We start from the raw sequence: 23,941 nt of genomic DNA, 5'->3' as shown, positions 1-23,941 counted from the left end.
TATTTCTTTGCTTTGTTTTCTAATCACAATTTAAATTTTCCACTTGAGATGCAAGCCCCTAATTATGTCGTACAGTTCATCTCGTATTATTGCGATTTATTATTTAAAAAAATGTAATCATTCAGTTTTGCCCAGAGAGCCCCTCTGTCTTACGACATGCTATATGTTTCCAGTGTAACGGCAGGCCAACGTAGCAGGCCAGGATTACAATGGAGCTGATGTAGATGATGTAAGGTCATGCAAAACCTACCGGACAGATACCAAATCAAAATGAGTGCTTGTGTTTACAAAGGCTTTAATAATAAATGCCAGTTGTCACCAAGTGAACTGCGCATGAATAGAGGAATGAAGTGAGACAACAAGTATTTATTATGAAATTGTAATACATATTGAAAGCCTCAACAGATAAAATAACTGTAGATGATGATTACCCACAATATAATATGTTCTTTTTGAAAATAACTGTATTCTTGCAACCCCTCCTTCTGACAGTACATTGCGGCTGCAAACAGGACCCTGGTGTCTTCCTCTGTGGCTTCTCACAGTACAGACTTGGCCCTGTTATTTTCCGAATGAATGCGGTGAGTCTAGAATGCTGGCCTTATTCCTTCCACTTGGTTGCATATGGATCAACTCTACAAGCTTGGTGAAGAGGAAAGATAGGGAGGGAGAGAGGAGAGAGTGGAGATTGACATATGTCCTGCCTCAAAAAAGAGCTGAGGAAAAAGAGTTGAAGAGACAACCAGAAGACAGTGCAACAGATTTGAGGGTCCAATCCTCCCTTCCCTCTCCAGCAGTGCAGTGAAATGAGACATCTGCAGTCAAGCATTTCTGAGGCGATATCTTTTCTCTACGGACGAGATGATGATTAATATCAATCATGTTTGCGCTGAGAGCAGAACATAAACCTTATTGTTATGTTAATGAGCCGTGACCATGTAAACCAGCCCTGACTAATGGGGTTAAGCTGTTAGTTGGCGATCCTGAGAAAAGAATGGGAAACGCTGCACTGTATCCTAAACCTATAGTCTAGTAGATTGTTGATAAATAAAACTGAAACTTTTTACAGAAATCAGAAGAAATGGTCTATTGTTATTTGTTTGAAATCAAGCAGGGATGAACCAAATGTAATGTGATCTTTTCAAAAAAACAGGGCAAATGATATGACCCACCAAACTGTGTTTCCAGTAATAGGATATTGAACATTTGCTTCCAATTTTTAGTTACAATATAAAACTCTATACTATACTGATTGGAGTCATCTCATCTCACAGGCTCCACTTTTGAAACACCTCCATGAAATCAGACCTTATCTTAGATTAGATTTGCTTCAATTAATGTTTCATGAGGGATCTGTGCAGTACGTGAGCGTGCATACGGAGACGGTGATACTTATCCACATCCTTTATTGGAATGTTGTCTCAAGATTAAAGCCTGCATTATCCCAGCCATGGCAGACTGTATAGAAACGTGATATTGGCAATATTAGAAAGTTAACATTCAAATGGCTTTTAATGAGGGATGCTACTCAAAACAAAATAAAAAATTCCAAAAGACTGTGAGGCTTGGACCTGAACATTTACAATACGCTTCATTTTAATAAATAATATCCCCTTAGCGGACCTTACTGACGGACACATTTTTCTTTGAATATTCTGGATCTCAAAGGGTTTAAGATGTCTGGCAAAGTTTTCAGAGACGTGACAGAAGTTAAAAGGTTTAGGCGAACATTTCAACCGATCAGATGGATTCCAGCAGCTTATAATTCACACTGTTATCGCTTTGCCTTTTCCCTACGCTCTCTATCTACCTGTAGAGAGACTATATCCTGATCTTCAAGGCCCTGTGTGGTGCTGGGGAGAGAGAGAGAGAGAGACGTCTGGGCCAAACTTTCCCTCGCTCTGACTGTCAGAGATAACACTTTATAGCAGCAGCTTTGTAAAATAAGAAGAGGCTGGGGAGAAAGTAGGGGGGGGGAGTATACTGCCCTCTGAAGAATAAAGAGCAGGAGTAATTAACTTTCCCATCAGCCCCCTGGTCAATAATACTGCTTCCTGTGGTGTTCTTGTTTGTCTGATTTAAAGGATCTGCGGCCTACTTCTTCTTCTCTCTGTCCAATTCCACTTCATATAACTTACTCCCTCTCGTCTCTTATTCCAATTGACCCCCCCCCCCCCCCATGTGCTTTCAACCGTGCCCATTTAGCCATCCAATGAACTCCAAATCACCACAATGCTTTTTGTATCTGTGGTGTGCTGCTCCAATTGTGTGTGTCTGTCGCTGTTCTGTGGAACTGTTGTGTATACATACTTGTGGGTTTATAAAGGATACGGGAACTATCGGGGCTTAATGCAGCATGCTAAGAAAAGGCACTGCTAACTGACAGAGACTCATTCATAAGCAGTTCTGTATATTACATAGGCCTACACACATCTGCAATCACTGTCTCTGTTTACTTTTTGTTCTGCCTTAAAGGAGATATGGTCAAAACAAAAAAGCCTGTGTTACAACAAACTTGACCCACTAAATGTGGTGCTCAGAAACTCTGAAACTTTGCTTATTAGTATACCAAACTATGTACCCTTCTGTCCGCCGTCCCAACGTCAATGTCTTGTTTGGGGACTCGCTTAGATAATTGATAGGACTACAGCGAAAGATTTTCTTTGTCTTTTCACCCACTTAGTAATGTAGTTACTTTAATTTACTGTAGACAAAAGCCATTTCTCCTCTGTATAGAAACAATTAAACCATCTCTTGATCCTGTTTTGTTAGAGGTTCCAATTCGATGACATTTGACACACACACACACACACACACACACACACACACACACACACACAGATGGTGGGCTCCAAAAGAGACCGCAAGATATTTCTATTTTGCATTTGTGCAGGTGTCCAACCCCAGAGTGAAACAGCCACCCATACTTAAATACAGTAAATACAGTAGGCCTACATAAGACTTTTTTTTAATCCAGAAATGACAAGTGTTTTTTTGTTGAAAAATGCCACAAATTTGCTTACATTTGACTGCAGACCAGAAAACAGTGTAGGTGAAAATTGATTGAGATTTTCAATGTGTTCTCAGAATTTTGGACCTTACTGTATTTCCATTTACTGCCTTATGATGTTATATGTTATGTTGTCCTAATAACACCACCATCATCTCAATAATTTACTTGTTCTTGTCATTAGGTTGCCAATCCAAAATGGCTTCTAACTGTATAGAATTTGCTCTTATTTTGAATTTAACTTAAAACAAATAGCTAATGTTAATGCCCACTTGTTTACATTCAAAAAACCAATATGTGTATTGTGCAGTAATTCAGTCTTTAAAATATTTAACTGATAAAACCTCCACAGAGAGAATATGTTTTTATTATTTTAAACACTTTTAGAATTGTCGTGCTACAGCTATGTTTCCTCCATTTCATTTATATTCTGAATTTTTGGGGGGAATTGTGTGTTTTTTTGTCTGGTCCCCAGGATCATCTCACACCCCATCTGTCCTCTTGCTTATGCTCTTTCTCTTTCATGAAGCATGGCTTGGCTGCTGGTAATATACCCATCACATGTACCTCACACTCTTTCCCTCTCTCTCTATCTCCCTCTCTCCCTCTCTCTCTCACACACACACACTCACACACACACACACACACACACACACACACACACACACACACACACACCAAACACACACACACACATACCACACACAGATACATACATACAAAAGACACGAGATATTAACACTTCTCACAATGTGTTACATATGTGATTCTCTCCAGCATATCCTTGTAATACATGTTTTTCAGAGCTGCTTAGCTTGCAGTCTGGCAGTATAAATAGTACAGTTAGTAGTTCCTTATCCTGCCTCTGGTCCTCCCTGGCTGACAGTCTAGCCCAGTGAGTGTGCATTCTTAATGTTCCCTTGGCCTCGATGAGAGAGATGATTGGTAGAATTAATTGTGGCTTGAGGGGCCGAATGGGAATAACTGGAGAAAGAAAAGGCGATGGAGGGCGAGAGGGGGGTATATCTGGCAGGTTTATTGTTGTGTTTCCTTCCTATACAGCCTGACACTAGAGGATGTTGAAGCTGTTTTTATGCACTCACCCTTTTTGTATCTCTAAATTAATATAAGCCCAGAGTTAGAGAGCCAACTCTATTTTCTTTTATAGCTCAGTTTGTCCTTTTCTTCTTTTGTGATTTACACCTGTGTGCTTGGAGGGAGGAGATAAGAGAGGCTAATACAGCGACAATCATAATGTAATGGTCTCCTCAGCTCGCCTGATACAAATGCTATCCTAACGTGGTTTATGTCCCGTAGTGAGGTGTCATTAAATGAGATAAATAGAGCTTAGGAAAGGGGACATACAATTTGTGCATGTCTCTCTGTGAGTGTGTGGCCTGTTTTCCACATGTGTGTGAGCCTGGTTGTTTTAGAGGATTGTGAAAAGATTAGGTGCTGATGTGTCCTCTCTTCAGGCTTCACTGTAGCCTAAAATGCCAGATGATATCTGAGGAAGATAAAGCCATTTCTCTTATTCTTCTCAGTTGCTTTTCTCCTAGCGTGTCCTTCCCAACTTAACATCAATACATTTTATAACAGGTGTTGGAACAGAACAGTAATAGAGTAAAAGTGGATGATAACGTAAAAAAAAAAAGGAATTCTCTGAATTTTTGGCTTATCATTCAAAAAAATCAAAAGCAGTTCTGAGTCTGGGCAAGGAAGGATGTAATTCAGAATGACATACGTGCATTTGTGTTGGCTGTTGTGCTCTTTCGCTGTAAGCAAATGCAAGGGTATCCATGAAGGATTATTGTGCAGGTTTTTATGGGGTCGCGTCATAGGATGCCTGCATGGGAATATAAGAAGTTGGGGGTGGGGTTTGGTGTGTGTGAGGGGTTTCAGGGTTTAGAGTGGTAGGGTCCTGGGGAAGCTGTCTCATCATTTATTTATACAATCTACAGAAGACGGGGTTAGCGGAGAGAGGGGGGCTGTCTTCTACAAGCTGCCATGGGAATTCTCTAGGTCAAGAGTTGTTTTTCTAGCTACCAGCACAATTCTTTGTCTGAGAAAGTAAAGCCATTGAATCAACAACACTCTACTGCACTGGCTCTACTCTTCTCATAGCATGTTGTCCACAAACATGTGTCATTATCTTGGATACATAGCTTCATTGTACCCTTGATACACACTGCTGTTGAGAAGACTGCAGACACTCCAGTGATTTAATAGCTGATTCTAAAACACATACTTAGGTTTAAAAAAATAAAAACTGATTTAAGGATGAGTTCACACAGAATTAAACATTTTCAAATGCCATTTCCAAACACTTCTTCTTTTTTTAAATCATAATTTTATATTATTGCAATATACATTGTTTTTCAATTATTTGTGCATTTTTTTTGGACAAATGATCAGATATAATGTACACTTTATTGTTACTAAATGTCCTCACAAATACTGTAAACAGAAGTTAATTTAGGTCTCAAAAGAAGGCAAAGGGAATAGTGTATATTGGTCATACTTCAAGTTTCAGTGCTGATATACTACCAGAATCAGACACACAAAGAGCATACTGTATATCACCACATACAGACAGAACCATAACTCCCTGCTGAGGAGCTCCCTTGTCTATTTGGCTTGGCCTAACCCCAAGGAAATTATTTAGAGTGGCGTCTGATATCTGTGTAGAAAGTCAGCAATATGAATGATTGTTATAAATCAAATGTGCACACCAAAGCTTGTCTCTTCTCTCACTCTGTTGAAGCTCTCATACTCCATGAAGTCCAAACTTTTGTCTACCTTCTTCAGATCCCTTTGGTGAACACTGTTGGACTCTGCAAAGTCATCTCTCTATTATCATCCACCCAGTCGTGTGATAATGAGAAGCCATACTGTGTAGCCGAAAGAGAACCTGTCAGATTTACATCACTGGCTCCACGCACTCAATTAAAGATACAGTAGATGCCATAATAGTTCTTTTTAATTAGGTTTCACTGCATTTACATGGTTTTGAAGATCATCTTAGAAGACATCTAAAGTGTAATTATGAGATGTTAATGATGCTCATTCGTGCTATTGCTGGTTGAAGGTGTAAAGTGTACGACAGGTTGACAGGAAATAGATGACAAAATTGTTTCGGCAGCTGCAGAGACACGAGCAGAGAGTCTGTTGGTGAATCCCCAGTAAAACACAGCTGTGAGAATGAACTGGCTCTCACTGTGGCCTTTGTTCTCACACATCACACACTTCACACATGCAGGAACCAAAATGGATGTACTGATGTGTGGAAATACACATACAGTACACATCTCCACTGAAGTGTTCAGTAGTGCATAAGGTCTGCAGGAAACAAAGGGACGGGGGTGCAAAGTCATTTCATAACCCCTACTTTACCTGCAAAGTGCCTCCACATCTATACTTTCATCCAACCATCTAAGTGTTAGTCGGTATCCAGGCGACAAAAAAGCTAATTTGACAACATATATACACATGTATTCTTCCTAAAGATATTTGTACTTCTAATTTACTGCCTGACAATATATACTGTAATTACCGTTTATAAAACAGAAATGTTACCTGAAATAACGTACATTTCTTTTTTTTACATCGTCCTGTTTTTCAACAGTTAAACTGCTACAAGGAACTTTTAAAATATTTCTGAAAAAGTCCAATTTTTCCTCTCATGATCATAACATGTAACAGCAAACAAGACCATCAGTGCAAAGAATGCTATTTTAATATAGTTTTTTTTAATGCTTTTGTCATGGGTACGCTCATCGAGGAACTACAGCTGGCGTAGTAAAACACTACCGCTTTTGTCCATATTAACAAAATCTGAAAGTTCCTCGGAGTACCTTTTAAATGAAACGCAAGTTTCTTTTGAAGCCACTGCACAATATAAACCAGACATATACTGTGTTTTTCCTAACTGCTGCTAGTCTTTGCTTTACTCATGCCGCGTATCTATCCTTCACTGCTCTTTCATACAAACTGTGTTCATTAGCCGCCTAGCCGCCTAACCTTTTACGTTGAATTACAGTACAGCTCAGATGGCTGTTTGCCTTCAGGTCTGACAGGAGGAAGCATGTCGAGTTGAGGCCATTAGTTATTCTGTCAAGGCACACTGACTGGCCATGTTCTCAGTCATTTAGCTAATCGCTAGCCAGCTCATCAGTCAGCAGTTCTTCGGCATGCATCCCTCTACCAAGACAGTCCTCCATCCATCCATCCATTCATCCATCTAACCATCTTTCTGCTGGTCACTCCGTAGGCCTGTCAGCTGGCGGGTGCTGAGGTGGCTGAGCTCTGCTTACTGTTGTAAGGCTGAAAGAGTTGTGACCGCAGCTAAACTGTGCAATTGGGTAGAAGTGTGTGGCAGATTGGAGACCATCTGCCCCCCCACCCTCTATCTCTCTCTCCTTTATTGTATATCTACATTTCTTTCACTTACTCAATCAAGAGCTTCATCATTTCCTCCTCCTTACGTCTCCCTTCTTAATTCTTGCAAGAGCAAGTGACCTAGTAACAATGTCTTACATCTTTCTGACATTTCAACTGTCCTCTACTCTGTACGTCTGTACTCACTAATGAATACGAGAGATACGTTTTCTGGTTCTGTATCTTGATCTTTTTAAAAAAGTCACTGTTGATACTAAGTGGAAGTTTGTTCTAGTTTGCAAACTATAATGCGGTCCCATTGTTCGTTCACCATTACCATAATGACCCTGTTATGGTAGTTTAATGAGCACTACTTTGATACACTCATAGAATTTGTCTAACAAATAGTGAAGGGTATTTTGCAGCAGTTCTGCTGTAAGAAATGTTTCTCTTTTATGCTCCTTAGTATTTGTCCTTCTAAACTATACTTTACCCTATACAGTTTTTGTCTGCAGAACTCAGTTTAATCAACTTGTGATTGATTATCCTGTGTGGAGGCAGTTTCTCATTTATTTCCCTTGTGAAGCTATTAGACTTTAAAGCTGCTGTCGAACATTTTCTTCACCTTTTCATCACAGGCTTATACAGTACATCCCTGCTGCAACTGTGTGTGTGTGTGTGTGTGTGTGTGTGTGTGTGTGTGTGTGTGTGTGTGTGTGTGTGTGTGTGTGTGAATAGAGCTGCTGCCTGGGGCAACTATTCCTTAATACTGTGTTGAATAGAAAGCCTGTCCATCCACCAGTTCCTGCCTAGGCTCACTTTATTTATCTCAAATGTTATCCAGCTAAATCTCAATTTATTCTGAACATCTTCATTTGACATTTAGGTAGTTGTGACACAGCAGGTCTGAGTGATGAGAAGGTCAACTGTTCCCGGAAAGAAAATGTTTTGCAAACTGCAGATGCACATTGTTTGACAAAATAGGAATGATCTAGTTGGAAACAACCAGAAGGTTGACGTGTTTTCTCATTGCTTTGGCATCATTTTAGTTAAAGATCCAAACCAGTAAAAGAGCCACTGTCACAAACTGTGTAGTGTATACTGTATGTGATTAGTACACAGAGATTCATCGTGTGTGTGTGTGTGTGTGTGTGTGTGTGTGTGTGTGTGTGTGTGTGTGTGTGTGTGTGTGTGTGTGTGTGTGTGTGTGTGTGTGTGTGTGTGTGTGTGTGTGTGTGTGTGTGTTAGCGCGTAGTATGGGTAGTATGGGCTTGGTAACTGGCCCATGGCCACAAACTCTGCCAGGTGTCAGGTAGCCTGCTGTGAATGAGGCTGAGGATTATTTGAGACAGAGCATCAATGCTGATTGGATTGTCTGGTCCTGAAAAAGATGTGCTGGGTTTTGGGAGGCTGGTGAGAGGCAGAAGAAGCCGGTGATCGAATTGTAAAACTGAATGAAAATCTGTTTGCCTTTGAGCAGACAAACCTACGTTTTTGTCTCCTCCTACTTCACTCACACACCATGACTCTTTTATCTAACCGCTTTGGTCCTCCAGTATGTGTATTTTTCACCACATTGTTTCCAACCTTTAGATAAAGTTTTAACATGGCCTCACCTTTCTCTGCTTCTCACAGGAATATAAACTGGGTTTTGACATTGTTTATCAGTTATAAGGCGTGAGTGCGTGCAACTGTATAAATGCGAATCGGGCAAAAAGTCAAGATTATAAAAGTGCAGCAGCGCTTCATATATTGTCATCTTTGTGTCCACCAGCTAGCAGCTGATAACCTTTTTTTTCTCCTCTTCCTCTTTTTCTTTTTCCAGTCACAGATGAAGACACAGTGAAGAGATACTACGCCAAGTTTGAAGAAAGGTTTTTCCAGACCTGCGAAAAGGAGCTCCTGAAAATCAACACATTCTATTCAGGTATTAATTTACTTAAGTTAAAATAAGATGGCTGATGCTGAGTATATCAATTTCAAACAGCGTTTGAATATCATGATATTAACACTGTCATCAGCTATCGTCTCCTCTCCTCATTTTAAATGTTAAAGTTGTTTACTCTGTATAAGCTGCCTATTTCAGTGCCAAACAACACTGCATCTAATCTTGATCATTGGATTGAAGTTGCTAGTGCTTGTCATGTTAAGGGCGAGCAGGCCAGCCTGTGTGTATTTCAGGGAGCATGGGGAAATGTGTGCCATGTAACATGAGATGAGAGCCATAATATATTCTGGTACGAGAGAGTTGCCTTCTGGTTTTGAACTCCGGCTCAGGGGGAAGTGGGTGGTAACCTAAAGACAGACAGTGCCTCCTCTAGAGGTTGTTTGTGAAAATATGGGTCAGCTGAGAGCCAAGGTTGACTGGCAAGATTGTTCCAGCTCATCATAATGATGGGAAACAATAACAGATGGATAAAATAAATCATTGCACATCTTGTTAACAGGAGATTCATTTTGATAAAATTTGTGTTATTTTTACTCTGACAACAGTATGTGTTATTATTACTGACATATGCGGTTACTGTACTGCTGTAGATGTCATATTATCCCGTTTTTGGGCTACTATTTACTGAATATCCCCCTATTTAGCATGAATAAGCAGCATAGAAAAAACTGAATATTTGAGTTATATCTAGTTCAAAATGGGTATATTGCCTTTTTTTGTGTTCTCTAATGTACAGTATTTGTCAGCAATAACACATTCTTATATTTTCTATTATGACAAGTCAGCTGTCTTTTCTATATTGCCTTTCTTTATCTTTTAAATTGTTAATAAATGTGTTTCTGCCTGAAACTAGATGGTTTGCTAATAGGGTCTAAAAGCATATAATGTGTTAATGTCTTTATGACTAACAATAGAATGAGAAAAAGAACAAAATAGACTGTGACATGTTGATATCAGAGTCACATCAGTATTACAGTGAGTGAGCCACGGTCTCCTCAGCAGGCCTGAGGTGTGAGGTTGATTACATGTTGTCTATGAAAACATCAACTTCTCCTTCCTGCACCCAGGAGGGAGAAGTGGATAGATGAAGATAAATCATGTGCTGACTTTACATAAGACACTTGCCCCCACATAGCTCTTTCTTCCTGTATCTCTGAAAGGGGTCCTTGACCTCTCAAAGCCGTTCTGCTGCATTGCACTGAAACCCAGCCAGTTGGACCACTCTTTCATCCTGATAGGTTAAAAACAGACCAGAAAAGGGATTGTTTTCAATATCATTTTACCCGACTTGTCCCTAAAAAGTTGAGGAACAACAACAGGTTTGTATATTTCTCCACCAAAAAATAAAAAAATAAACTTCCCTGTGGAAACATGAACCACCAACACCTGTCTTTTTAAGCTTCATTAGCCCCAAACAGAGGAACTGTCCAGCCATGTCCTCTGTTGTGAGGTGCCACTGCAATCGCAGCCCTCAAACCTAATTTAAACCTACTTGTGGCTGGCTGTCAGGGCGGTGACTTTCTCACGCCTCTTGCTGTTGTCATGTGTTCATCCAAGCATTGTTATGACACAAGTCGGATTACTGTGAGTTTAGATGTCAAAGGAGAGCTGTGCCATTCCCGTGTGTGTGTGTGTGTGTGTGTGTGTGTGTGTGTGTGTGTGTGTGTGTGTGTGTGTGTGTGTGTGTGTGTGTGTGTGTGTGTGTGTGTGTGTGTGTGTGTGTGTGTGTGTGTGTGTGTGTGTGTGTGTGTGTGTGTGCGTGTGCGTGGGGTGTGTGTTCAGGCGTCAGCGTAAAGGACACCAGTGAGTCCTCCACCTTTCTCAGTTTAAGCTTCAAACCAAATCAGATTTGTTATTTTATCAGACTGTTATCACATACAGTTCTCTTCTTATTGTAAATTGAGGTATGTTCATTTAATTCTTTCCACACCAGCTGGAAGAAAACATTTCTTAAAGTTTCTTTAAGTTTCTTAAAAAAAGGAATAAAACACTAAACTAGTATTACCCTGAACAAATCTAGGCATCGATGACCAGTCAAAAGCCACTGTGCATCAGTGGGATGAGAGAGGGTGTGCATTAAATCATCTGGCCATGTTACAAATTTGATTTCAGTAGAATACACGTACTAATTGTCATTGTCCGTATGACTGTGAGGTTGGTGGCTGGTGGTAAGTCCATTGACAAATTAAATCAATTGAAATTTAAATGACCGGCAAGTCTTTTTTTTTCTATGTTTAGCTGATCCTTCATAAGAATAGAATGAAGGGGAGAATGGGTGAAGGAAAAATGTAAGGGACAAGATAAGACATGGGCTTCATTGTTTAGTGTCTGAACTTGGTATGATTTCTGAAAGGATAAATATAAAAAAAGAAAAAAAAGAAAGGCTGGAGGATATAGGGGAAAATCTGTGTAAGAAATATAGGTAAAAGTGCAGGAGAAGTTAATGAAATGCATGATAATGCCCAGGCCCTATGTGATTTCCTCCCCCCCCCTCTCTCTCTGTCTCTTCCTCTCTGAGTATATTAACCTATCTCTGACCCAGATAATGGTTCCTCCCTCTGCATCATTCACATTTCAGCTCAGCCTAATAGTCTCCACGCTCCTGCTTCCGGGAACAGACAGCAGGAGAGCAGAGGACACAGGGTGTAGAAAACGATATAAACAGTATACTGTGTGTATATATATATATATATATATATATATATATATATATATATATATATATATATATATATATATATATATATATATATATCACTGGTGTCAAGCTGACAGTACTATTTAATTAAATCGAATTTATTATTTTATTTAGTCACAATAAATAGTGGAACAGGACTAAACATGAAATCACGTGTGGATGCGTGCATTACAAAATGCATAAATGCTGTGCAGTATAAGCAGTAAGCCGTACAAACACCGAATATCCCTTTTTTAAATAATTGTCTTGTCTTCCCACCTGTAGAAAAGCTTGCGGAGGCCCAGAGGCGTTCTGCCACTCTGCAGAATGAGCTGCAGTCTTCACTGGATGCTCAGCGTGAGAGCAACGCTCCGCCCGGCCTGCGCAAACGCAAGACCGTGTTCCACCTGTCGCAGGAGGAGCGCTGCAAACACCACAACATCAAGGACCTGAAGCTAGCCTTCAGCGAGTTCTACCTCAGCATCATCCTGCTCCAGAACTACCAGGTCTCAGCAACATGGGTCTTTTTGCTTAGTTTCCAGACATTTAGTTATTTCAATCTGTTTGTCTCTTATGGAAATGTAACAGTTGTTCCCTTGTTGCTATCCACAGAACCTGAACTTCACTGGTTTCCGTAAAATCCTGAAGAAACATGACAAGATCCTGGATACTCCTCGCGGGGCCGACTGGCGTGTGGCTCACGTGGAGGTGGCACCTTTCTACACCTGCAAGAAGATCACACAGCTTATCACTGAGACAGAGGTGCCTGCTCCCATATACACAAACACACACATTATAATGATAATAATAATAATATTAATAATTGATAGGATTTATATAGTGCTTTTTTGGTGGTCACTCAAAGACGCACAAATGACATACAAGACATGACAAGACATACATACCCATGAATCAAAAAAGATACATCTAATCATGGTTGTTGTTTGTTTGTTTGTTGTTTGTTTGCCTGTATAGACCCTGGTCATCTCAGAGCTGGAGGGAGGAGATCGTCAGAAGGCCATGAAGAGGTTGAGAGTTCCTCCACTGGGGGCAGCTCAGGTCTGAAGAACAGCTGCTTACTCTGGAAATCACTTAGTGAAAATGAACCCAATGTGTGCCTCTCAAACCGTTGGACTTATAACCTTTCGAACCTCCTATTCAGTTTGTGTCATTTGAATTATTTAAATGTAGGCAGTAAGGCTGCAAACTTAACAAAATAACAAAACAAAATAACAATAGGTGTACACAAATATTTTTTGTCGTCAAACCCTCCCCCCCCAAAAAAAAAATAATAAAAAACATTCTGAGAATATCCCATGAAAGAGTAATCTCTGCAGTTCTGTACTGTAGGGGGTTAAGTTGGTGGTGAACAAAGATTCAAATAAAAAGATGAGAGGTTTGTTATGAGAGAAGTAGGGAGATGGAAGAAGATGGGAAGAGACAAAGAATGAGAAACCATGAGAGCCTCCATTATTGATTTCATAAGTGCCTTTCCTTTGTTGAACAGACAGGATATCTTTCAGAAACAATCCAGGCTAGTGGCACTTTAGCCCCCATATGTTATACCTACTGTTTTGACTGCATTAATTACTGTCATGTCGGACTTGAATTGTGCTATGTGACTATTGATCTCTCCATTTCCCTTGCAGGCCTGTGTATGATAAACATATACACGCATACACAAAAAGGAATCACAGTGCTGTTATATACATACAAACATTTAGTTGTGGTCCCATAAATCTTTGTTTCATTTAGAATTTTGAAAATGATTGGAATCTATTTGCATATTCAGTGTCTGTGAACTTGTCGATATATACATGGGTTAGGTGTCTCATTACTTAATAGTACTGACATAATTATTGTGCTGCGACAGTTGTTTGCTAATGTTTTCTGTGTTTTGTTTTTTTCAGCCTGCTTTGGCCTGGACTACTTTTCGAGTTGGCCTCTTCTGCGGCTTCTTTATCATTCTCGCCATCTGTTTCATTATCACTGGTAAGTCACACTCAAAAAAAAAATTCATATCCTGTTGAGCCGCGCACAATTTGTAATGTGTCACTGCAGGACAAGCCGTAGTTCCAGTAGATTGTTTGAGATACAAAGCTAGGGGACAGGATTTTAATTTTTATTTTTTATATTGTCGCCTTCCCTTTTTAGATTTGTTATCAGGCATACAGTCAAAGGTGTTTTTATTTTACAGGTTCTGTGTTCTTCCGCCTGGAGAACGTGTGGCCGCTGGTGCGAATCTATCGGGGCGGCTTCCTACTGATCCAGTTCCTATTCCTGTTGGGCATCAACACTTACGGATGGAGACAGGCCGGAGTCAACCATGTCCTCATCTTCGAGATCAATCCCCGAAACAACCTCTCACACCAACACCTGTTTGAGGTCCGAATGGGGGAAACAAGGAGCAAACATTTAGTTCTGTTCCGTTACTGAATGACTGTGTGTGTGTGTGTGTGTGTGTGTGTGTGTGTGTGTGTGTGTGTGTGTGTGTGTGTGTGTGTGTGTGTGTGTGTGTGTGTGTGTGTGTGTGTGTGTGTGTGTGTGTGTGTGTGTGTGTGTGTGTGTGTGTGTGTGTGTGTGTGTCTATGTGTGTCTCTGTGTGTCTGTGTGTGTGTGTAATTATTCAGAAGACCTTTTTAATTAGGATGATTTGTACAAAATGTCTTTCTTTATAATGGCTGTCTCTCTCTCCTCTGTGTGTTTGCAGGTGGCCGGTTTCCTGGGTGCGTTGTGGTGCCTCAGCATCCTCTCCTGTTTCTACTCAGAGTACACCCACATCCCCATGCAGATCAACCCGCTCATCCTCTATGGCTTCATGCTTCTCTTCCTCATCAACCCCTTCAAGACCTGCTACTACAAATCACGTTTCTGGCTCCTCAAGCTGCTGGTCAGTCCATTTATTAGCTGCTGCTACTGTAGTTTGAAAGAATTACAGCGATGCCATCTGAACTTTGGTGCCACTCATCATACTCACTCTAAATATGTGTCTGACCGCGGGTGTGCTTTAAAAGAATAAAGTAGATAAATGAGCTCAAAGTCGGGGTTCATGGATAGACAAAGACAAATGTTGGCAGCTGTGAGCCAGCAGTATGTAATTATGTTAGGGGACTGCCCTAACAATTTGAGGTACCTGCTCAGAATGTAGGTTCATTTAATATACTATGATCAGACAACGTGTTTTCTCAGAAACCTTAACCAAAATCATATTTGCAAACTCCTTGTGGTTTTAACAGCATCTCATAAAAAATGTGTACTGAGAAATCACTGAAACAAGGTCTATGAAATAAACAAAAAACAGTTAAAAACTGATTTAACAGCTGTTGATTTTAGTAATGTGCTCCAGTCTGGACACAATTTAAATATTGTGTGTGTGTGTGCGTGCGTGTGTGCGTGTGCGTGTGTGCGTGCGTTTATCAGACACAATGAATGCGTGTTCAATTCAGATATCTATCTCAAGTCCCATGTTTACAAAATCCTCCTATGTAACTCAGTTCTTTGTCTAAGCCGAGCTGCAGAGGGAGAGGGGGTGTGTGTGTGTGTGTGTAGATGGGGGTGTATTGAGACAGGGAGCAGTGGGTTGAGGGATAATAGAATGCAGCCTCGTCCCAGGGGAGGTGGAGGGGTTGTGACTGTGCAATCATTACAGGCATATATCTATCAGTATGCTGATGCCCTGAGCTCCTCTGTCCCTCCTCCTCTTCTTCCTCTTCCTCCTCCTCCTCCTCCTCCTCCTCCTCCTCCTCCATCCATCCTGGCTTCGTAATCAGCCTAGGTCTGGATTGGTCCTGAGCAATCATAGCCAAAGATAACACAAAACAAAAGAATTAGAGCCGTTGTTAGACATGCAGCCTCTTGGAAAAAGAAATTAGTGATTAAGGGTGTTTCAGGAGAAACTGTAGTTTTATTACAACAACCTGTTACAGTTTTTTTCTATCAGTGCTATAACATGTACTCATACCAGGTGTGCTAATTTAATCTGACAACAAACACCAGACAAAGAACAAAGATTTCATCATTGGACAAACTGCAGTGGTAGCACCTGGATAACAAGTGTTTGCTCAAGAAATGAAAATCTAACAACATCCCTGCATTAGGCTTAGCCTTAGCCTCCTCACAGATAGAGCGATGTGGGCAAGATGGCCACTCGATCAATACAGACCTTGATTGACAGGTTTAAGAGATATATGTAATGAGCTGATATGTGTAAAAAAGAAGAATCAATATTCCTTGACATTTGCTTAAGAGAGAGAGGTAGTGTGTATGTGTAAGGTTTGCATCTGAAAGAGAGGCATACATACAGTTGCTGTTGAATGTCAGATGTGGCCTGGGGGGGAGCTAAATGGAAAGAGTCGAGGAGGGTTGTATCATTTTACAAAGCGTGGTCAATAACCGAGCTGCTGCCAAAAGTCATATCCCAAATAACATGCCCATAAAGGCCAAAGCACGCCACAAAACACTGCTAGGTTGTGTCACGTGTTTGTATTACACCTGGGAGTAGTCGTACACATATAAATAAATGCACACAGACACAAAACGCGACTTGTTAGAGTGTCCTGTGGCATTCTGATAAGGTAGTGTGAAAGCTCTATCCCTTTGTGGCTTACGGATTATTAATAGAGGTTGTTTGCACCCTGCTTTGCACTTTTCTTCTGTGGTACCGTGACAATTGCACGCTGATTTATTGTTGGACTAATTCAGTCCCAGTGTAGAAAACCGTACACACAATTAGAATTCAGTGGAACATCTGAGCTTGTTAGTTGTAGCAGCGAGGTTAGCCAAGGTGTTCAAACACAAAATATTTTTATAAATGCGTAACGCATATGTTTTTTCATACAAGCTTTCATACAGTCTTAAAATAAGAGCTTCATTTTAAATAATTAATTTTTTTTTTTCAACTCACTATCCTCCCCTGTCTGTTTGGCAGTTCCGCGTGTTCACAGCCCCATTTCACCGGGTGGAGTTTGCAGACTTCTGGCTGGCTGATCAGCTCAACTCTCTGGTGTTTGTTCTGATGGATCTGGAGTATCTCATCTGCTTCTATGTCTTTGAGCTGCAGTGGAGCAACAGAGAGGGCCTCCTGCCCAATGCTAAGGGTGAGACAAGATGCATTTTCAGAATGTCTTTATCTTAAATCTAAAAAAATGTATCGGATGCCAAACAAATACAGGAGCAATCGTTGGCAATTAAATGTCTCCGTTCAACAATGCAACATACAAATAAGAAGATAGAACACACAAGAGAATCTAAGACACCAGACAGACTCATAGGGAATGATACATAAATCTAATTATTCTGAATGATCACAGTGTCAACCATCATATCATAATATCGAGATAAAGAGAAAACATTTTTACTTGTAAATGAAGTTATAAATGTGAATGTTGACATTGTGCCAGACAGTTTAGCTGATGTGAATTAGGTTTTAATTGCTGTCCTTCCCAACTAGCAATGACACTATGGCCTCCGCCAATTAACATGGGTAATGGAACGGAAATGTTTGGCTGCACAGAGGTTGACGTGTGACTCTCATAATGATGAGAGCTTCTTTTGTTGGCTGGTGAAAAGGAAGAGAACAAGAGATTATAGCCTAATCATGCACCATTTTTCTACTCTTTCAGACCCTGGTGACTTTGTATGCCACAGCTACTCATACGGCCTGCGTGCCATCATCCAGTGTCTGCCCGCCTGGTTTCGATTCATCCAATGCCTGAGGCGTTACCGTGACACCAAGAGGGCCTTCCCTCACCTGGTGAATGCTGGGAAATATTCTACCACCTTCTTTGTTGTCACCTTCGCTGCACTCTACGCCACACACAGAGGTAGGACACACAGCACAGACAAATATCTTCACCCAGATATCTATTTTATATGTTGAGTACCCCAGGTAATGATTTGATCTAAGTGGAGTAAACTGGTATGGTAATACATTGTAAAGATTGTGTCAATTGCGATGCTAAAATCATGTCAACAACACACATCCTTTGTATTGAGTCGTGTGTGTGTGCGCTCAGAAAACAGAGGTGACCTTGAGTGCAAATGCTAGAAGTTGGCCTTGGTTTCCTCGTTAGTGCCTAGAGCTTTATAATGGAAATGTGAAAGGTTGGTCAAACACAACCACCGATAAACAAGGTCACACTCACAATATGGCATTCAATCTGTGAACAGGAGAGACAGAGTGGAGAAATGAGAAGTAGCAAAAGAGGGAAATCTGTAAAGAGAAACTCCTATTTGAGATCCTTGAGAAACAGGATTGGAAGGAAGAAAAGAAGAGAGAATGGTGATCATTAAAAGTCAAGTCACGTCACTCTCCATCAGACAGCTTCACAATCAGCCAGCAATTATTCAGATTCAGAAGCCATATCACAAAGACGTTTCATGTTCAAAGACAAGAAAAAGCATCACTCTGGCGTGCATACTTTGAATTTTCAGTTCTCACACATTTGTCCACATGGTTCATTTCAGAACAGCCTCTCATACATTTAAGCTCTCCTCAAATGTCAGTTTATATATGTATTTGCCTGCTAAAGGCCAGGTATGAAACGTCATCCTCAACCTTTTCAAACCACTCTGAATGTTATTTCATAGCTCGACTCTTTAATCTTCAACTGATATAAATTCAAATCAATATGCTCACTTCCTAAGCTGACCGCCGGTGATCTGATAATAAACGAACCAGGAAAAGAGAGAGACAGACAAATAGACGGACGGAAATCTCTTTTTTTTCTTCCATTGCTCGGTAGGAGAGGCGTCCATTAAAGCATATCCTCCTTCCTCCTCTGGTCTGAAGCCTGTGGACTAATGGGCTCTCTTCATGTGTTATTCTCTATGAAGCTGTCTTTCATCCCGCTTGATAATGGAGGCAGAGACCAATCGCTGGTTAAGCGAAGGAGCAGGGTGGGAAGACACACACACACACACACACACACACACACACACACACACACACACACACACTCTGTCAGTGAATGGATGGTTGAGGAAATTGCCTTTTGGTGGATATATTTGATGTATCCAGGAAATTATACCGGTAGTTCTTTTAAATTTCCCAGTATTTGATGATCACATATAAGTAAACAGCCTCTAGAGCAATACAAGTAGGAAAGAACCGGTATGTAAAAAGCCTTAACCACTGGTACTTCCTGTAGTCTTAGTGTAGCCAGGACAGATGATGATGCCCAGTTTTGCCTGCATTACCCAGCAGCATCATGCCAGAGAGAAATACAGCAGGGTGGTGTCGTGTTTGCACCACTGGCTCCAGCTGCAGAAGGTGGCTGGAGTGTGAATCAGTATCTGGCAGAGCTCCCGGTGTCTTTTTTCTGTGGATGTGTCACCTTCATTGATAACCTGATCACGGGCCCCTACAGGTTTCTGTGTGTGACTTCACCTCTTCTCCCATTTCCTGGCCCTGACCACATTTAGTTCCGGGAAAGGAAAAAATACTTAAAACCGTAAATGCAACAAATGAATCACGTGCCTGTCTCTGTCTCTGGAGAGGACTAGAGAGTAGTAGTATTCAGTGTCCCGTTCTTCCATTTAAAAAAAATCCACAAATCCATAATATTATTTTGGTACACTGGCCTCTCTGGCGTCATGCAGTTTAAACAAAAAAAAAAAAAAAAAGTTTTGAACCTTTTTTAGGCTGGGTCCTTCCCAATATAGGATCTAAGGGTGGAACTGATTGGACACATGTCTTGAAACCATAATCTCAGAGCATCTGCTGAGCCTGTAACCAGAGAGATGATGGAGGATTTCCTGGTTTAGGCAGAATTCCCAAACCCAGTAAGACACAGTGAGAGCAGATAATTTACTCAGGATCAATACAGGCTCAGCTTTATGTACAGTGGCTTGAGATTAGCTGCTGTTTTAGATGCAGCGGAGTAACAGGCCTAATCCTTATTTAAACCCTTGTGTTTTATCTCTTGGACAGGCAGAGGCAGGGGAACAGGATGTTGCATGGTGGGAAGGAATGGAGCAAGGGGTGGAAATAAAATGTATTTAGGGCTCCAGAGAGAGGTGAAAAAGATTGACGGAGAGGAGAGGAGAGGAGAGGAGAGGAGGAGGTTTTATTTCCCGCCCAGGGCTGAACACATGTCTGCTGTACTCTGCTGGAATAGAGATGAGCCCAGAGCTGACAGCTTCTATAACTTCATTTCATGTACTGACCCCTCATTCGTTATCTGGAGAGGAATAGCAGCGCACACACAAACACACCCTCACAGTCGGACACACGTTAACCAATGAAGATAAAACACACGTCTCTCTCGCTCTCTCACTCTCCGCTTGAACTGTAATTCACCCCTGCTCCTCCTCCTGCTACAGTTAATATATTCACATCTTGAGCCAGACAAAGAGTTGGCCATCTGATAATGGTTTGATCCACGGTGTTTGGTAAACAATGGGCCTTACGACCTGCTTGTGTTACAAGTCAGATTCGCCAAACTGTCTTGACCACACACACTTGTAGTAAGTTCCTCGTTGCAGTGTTAGATAGTGTCGGAATGAATGTATTAGTTTGAATGAGGTCCGTTGTTAGGGGGTCTCCAGGTGATGGATTCTTAACAACCTCGTTGACTGATTGGGTTGCTACGATAGCAGGGAATGATGGTCGTATTGTGAACTGGTTCCCATCTGTGTGTGTGTGTGTGTGTGTGTGTGTGTGTGTGTGTGTGTGTGTGTGTGTGTGTGTGTGTGTGTGTGTGTGTGTGTGTGTGTGTGTGTGTGTGTGTGTGTGTGTGTGTGTGTGTGTGTGTGTGTGTGTGTGTGTGTGTGTGTGTGTGTGTGTGTGTGTGTGTGTGTGCGCGCATTAGTGTGCGTGCATGTGACATTTGACCATGTTAGTCCCCACTGACTATCCAATCAATGGCTATCTCGCCATGCTTAACCTTTTAACGGTCCAGTGGCTAACCAGCCTGGTGGTGGAGGTATAAACAAAATTCAGCCTTAACAGAAACTGAAGGGGTTAAATACCTCAACACTTTACAGGCTAAGGAAATCCCATCAGTGGATATTCTCCAGTGAACAAAGGGAGTCTATTCTCCAGGACTAAGTGTAATCTACGGCTGGGAAATGGCAGTGTGGCCGTAGGGGACTATACACGTCCACGCTATCGCTCAAGCTGAAGAGGCAAACGGCACAATGGACCCAGCAGTTAACAGAGCAGCAGCACAGTCGTAATTCTCTGTTAGAAATGTCCTCGCTCTGCTCCCCCGGCGTCTCGTTGGCTGCTGGCAGGGAGAAGGAAGTGACTATGACAAATTGAAACCAGCTCGTGTCTGTGTCTGGTGGCTGCTGTGTGTGTCCGTGGGAGACACTGTGTTAGGCCACTAGGTGCTGATTTATACTATCAGCGCCCACTGAGGAACAAGCTAATCACATCCTGCAAAGCAAAAGCTAATCAAACAACTGTAAACTCACTTAGAGGCTTGTTAAATACTCGTCAGCTGTGTGGGCATCTCAACAAATCGTAATTATTATTATTATTATCATATACTGAACAGCCAATCTATGTAGCCACATATTATGCACAGATGTGTACTTCCCTGACATTTACTGTAGCCAAAGTCTTTGTTTGTTCATGATACGCTGTTTGGGTCTGAAGGAGGGCACTGATAATTGGGCTTCTTCACATGCTTTCACAGCACTAGGAGCATACTGTTACAAGCCTCTAGTTGCCACGCCCTCAAAAAAATTATAAAAAAAAGATACAAGCTACTTAAAAAAACTGAACAACTTAATATTATATCATTGTAATATCTTTTTTAGGCAAAATACATCAGAGTCAGTCTGGGATAGAATAGAATCAAATTAAACTCACAATAGTTTTCCAAAGGAGAGAATCATTGCTTGTGTATTGATGACTGGGGGGCTCCCTCTAGTGGTTGTGGAAAATGTTGCACTGTCTCCCTTGAGTAAGGTTGGATTTCTTTAAAGCTTCATTTAAAGAAATTGTTTCTTTTGAAGTTTCTTACATGCATCATTTGAAAAGACCTTTGGGTTTTATTTAAAAAAAAAGGATGTTCCTGTATCTGGGTTATCCTTAATCAGTTGTGTTTGTGTGTTTCACTCCAGAGCAAGGACACATGGACGCCGACATGTTCTTCTACCTGCTGATCGTGTTCTCCACTATCAGCTCCCTGTACACACTGATCTGGGATCTGCGCATGGACTGGGGACTGTTTGACCGCGGAGCCGGAGAAAACCTCTTCCTCAGAGAAGAAATTGTTTACCCACACAAGGTAGAGTCTGATAGAGATCCCGTGCATGTGACACACACACACACTCTCTCTTGTTTGGCCCAGACGTCTCTCTCTCTCTCTCTCTCTCTCACCCTTTTACTGTCTCCTCTGTGTCTAGGCCTACTACTACTGTGCCATTATAGAAGATGTGATCCTGCGTTTTGCCTGGACCATCCAGATCTCTCTGACCACAATGACTAAGGTTCACTCTATGGGGGATATCGTAGCCACCGTGCTGGCTCCCCTCGAGGTCTTCAGGTGGGCTTCAAATACATGCTAACTTTTTTTTCTACACAGTCAAACATTTTGAAGGAGGATATTTGCAGTGCTTTGACAAATTAAATTGTTGTTTAAAATGATACGAGCTGACATTTTGCCTTCTTCCCAGCAGTCAATGTGTACATTTCTAATACAGTTTTCATTGCTTCCATCAGGGTTCTTTCAACTCACACAACCTCTCTCTCTCTCCCTGCAGGCGTTTTGTGTGGAACTTCTTCCGTCTGGAGAACGAGCACCTGAATAACTGTGGTGAGTTCCGTGCTGTGAGGGACATCTCTGTGGCGCCGCTCAATGCTGATGACCAGACACTGCTGGAGCAGATGATGGACCAGGATGATGGAGTCAGGAACCGCACAGGCAAAAAGAGCCGGAAAAGGTCGTACAGCCTTCAGCTCCGACGCCCCCTGCTGTCCACCTCACAGTAAGACATTACACAGACTCTTGACATCAGGCCCATGCAACTCATGCATATTTAGTTTTATTTATTAACACCGAGAAGGTGAAAAAAAAAGTAGCTATAACTATTGAAAATAAATTTGTTATTGCCATGCCCTCCAAAAAAAAACAAGATACAAGCCACATAAATTTAACAAAATTATATCACACACAATTATAATGTATTGTATATATAAAATACAACATATCAGACTTTGGTCGGGCATAGTGTTGGACTTATTTCCATTGTTGTCCCTGCTGTTTTCTCAATGTCAATCAACATGGAGAATCAATTGAATTATATGAGATTTTTTTTTATTTTCCCCTTATGTTAGTGTTGTGGCTACAGAGATAAGATAAAGAAAGTATCACCATGACATTCGCATCACAAAAGACAATGGTTGTACAAATATCAATGAAAACATGAAACATTATTTGTGACAGTGATCATATAAAACAGAATGCCTAATATTGTTGTTTTTTAAATGTTTTCGAACTTCTTTTCTAGATCCAAAAAGGACACAAAGGTGCTAATTGAAGACACGGATGATGAGGCCTTCAGCTGAGTCAACAACGTCAGCACGCACACAAACACACAGACACACAGACACACACACACACACTTGCATACTATACTTAGGACCTAATTCACAATCGGTCAACCCCAATCCTTCTAGTTAAAAGTGTAGTTACCTTGTAACCTTTACCCTCAGTCTTCAGAGCAGTGAGGACCTCTGTCTGACCTCACTTTGGACACTTTACCTCATCCTTACAAGCTTTTGAGTTTATTTGGTCCTCATAAGTATAGAAAAAACTCACACACAAAATCACAGCCTGCTGAAGCACAAGCCTATTGTTAAATTGCTACAGTTGAGTAGAGAGCTAGTGCCACACACACAGATAGTGACAAACAGACATCAGGGGAAATCTTCTAACAGCAAACACAGACCACACTGCCCTTGAATTATCCTCTTCTT

At 41.2% G+C, this 23,941-nt stretch overlaps 1 protein-coding gene across 1 annotated transcript in view; it reads left to right on the top strand.

Moving 5' to 3' along the window:
* The window catches only part of xpr1a (xenotropic and polytropic retrovirus receptor 1a), a gene marked incomplete at both ends in the record, with an annotated part of 64,313 nt that extends 40,783 nt beyond the window's left edge, over nt 1-23,530 (top strand). The window contains 13 exons of the mRNA XM_080032474.1: nt 9,213-9,314; nt 12,298-12,518; nt 12,625-12,774; nt 12,988-13,071; nt 13,923-14,004; nt 14,210-14,397; nt 14,723-14,902; nt 16,940-17,108; nt 17,634-17,834; nt 22,084-22,250; nt 22,369-22,508; nt 22,726-22,950; nt 23,473-23,530. Of these exons, the coding sequence (XP_079888600.1) occupies nt 9,213-9,314; nt 12,298-12,518; nt 12,625-12,774; nt 12,988-13,071; nt 13,923-14,004; nt 14,210-14,397; nt 14,723-14,902; nt 16,940-17,108; nt 17,634-17,834; nt 22,084-22,250; nt 22,369-22,508; nt 22,726-22,950; nt 23,473-23,530 (1,967 nt within the window). The remainder of the gene's footprint in view (nt 1-9,212; nt 9,315-12,297; nt 12,519-12,624; nt 12,775-12,987; nt 13,072-13,922; nt 14,005-14,209; nt 14,398-14,722; nt 14,903-16,939; nt 17,109-17,633; nt 17,835-22,083; nt 22,251-22,368; nt 22,509-22,725; nt 22,951-23,472) is intronic.
* Nucleotides 23,531-23,941: the final 411 nt, after the last annotated feature.

Source organism: Ammodytes marinus, assembly GCF_949987685.1.
Source record: "Ammodytes marinus genome assembly, chromosome: 8".
Taxonomy (NCBI): domain Eukaryota; kingdom Metazoa; phylum Chordata; class Actinopteri; order Uranoscopiformes; family Ammodytidae; genus Ammodytes; species Ammodytes marinus.
The sequence above is the reverse complement of the archived record's forward strand: the minus strand, read 5'-3'. Positions and strand labels throughout refer to the sequence as shown.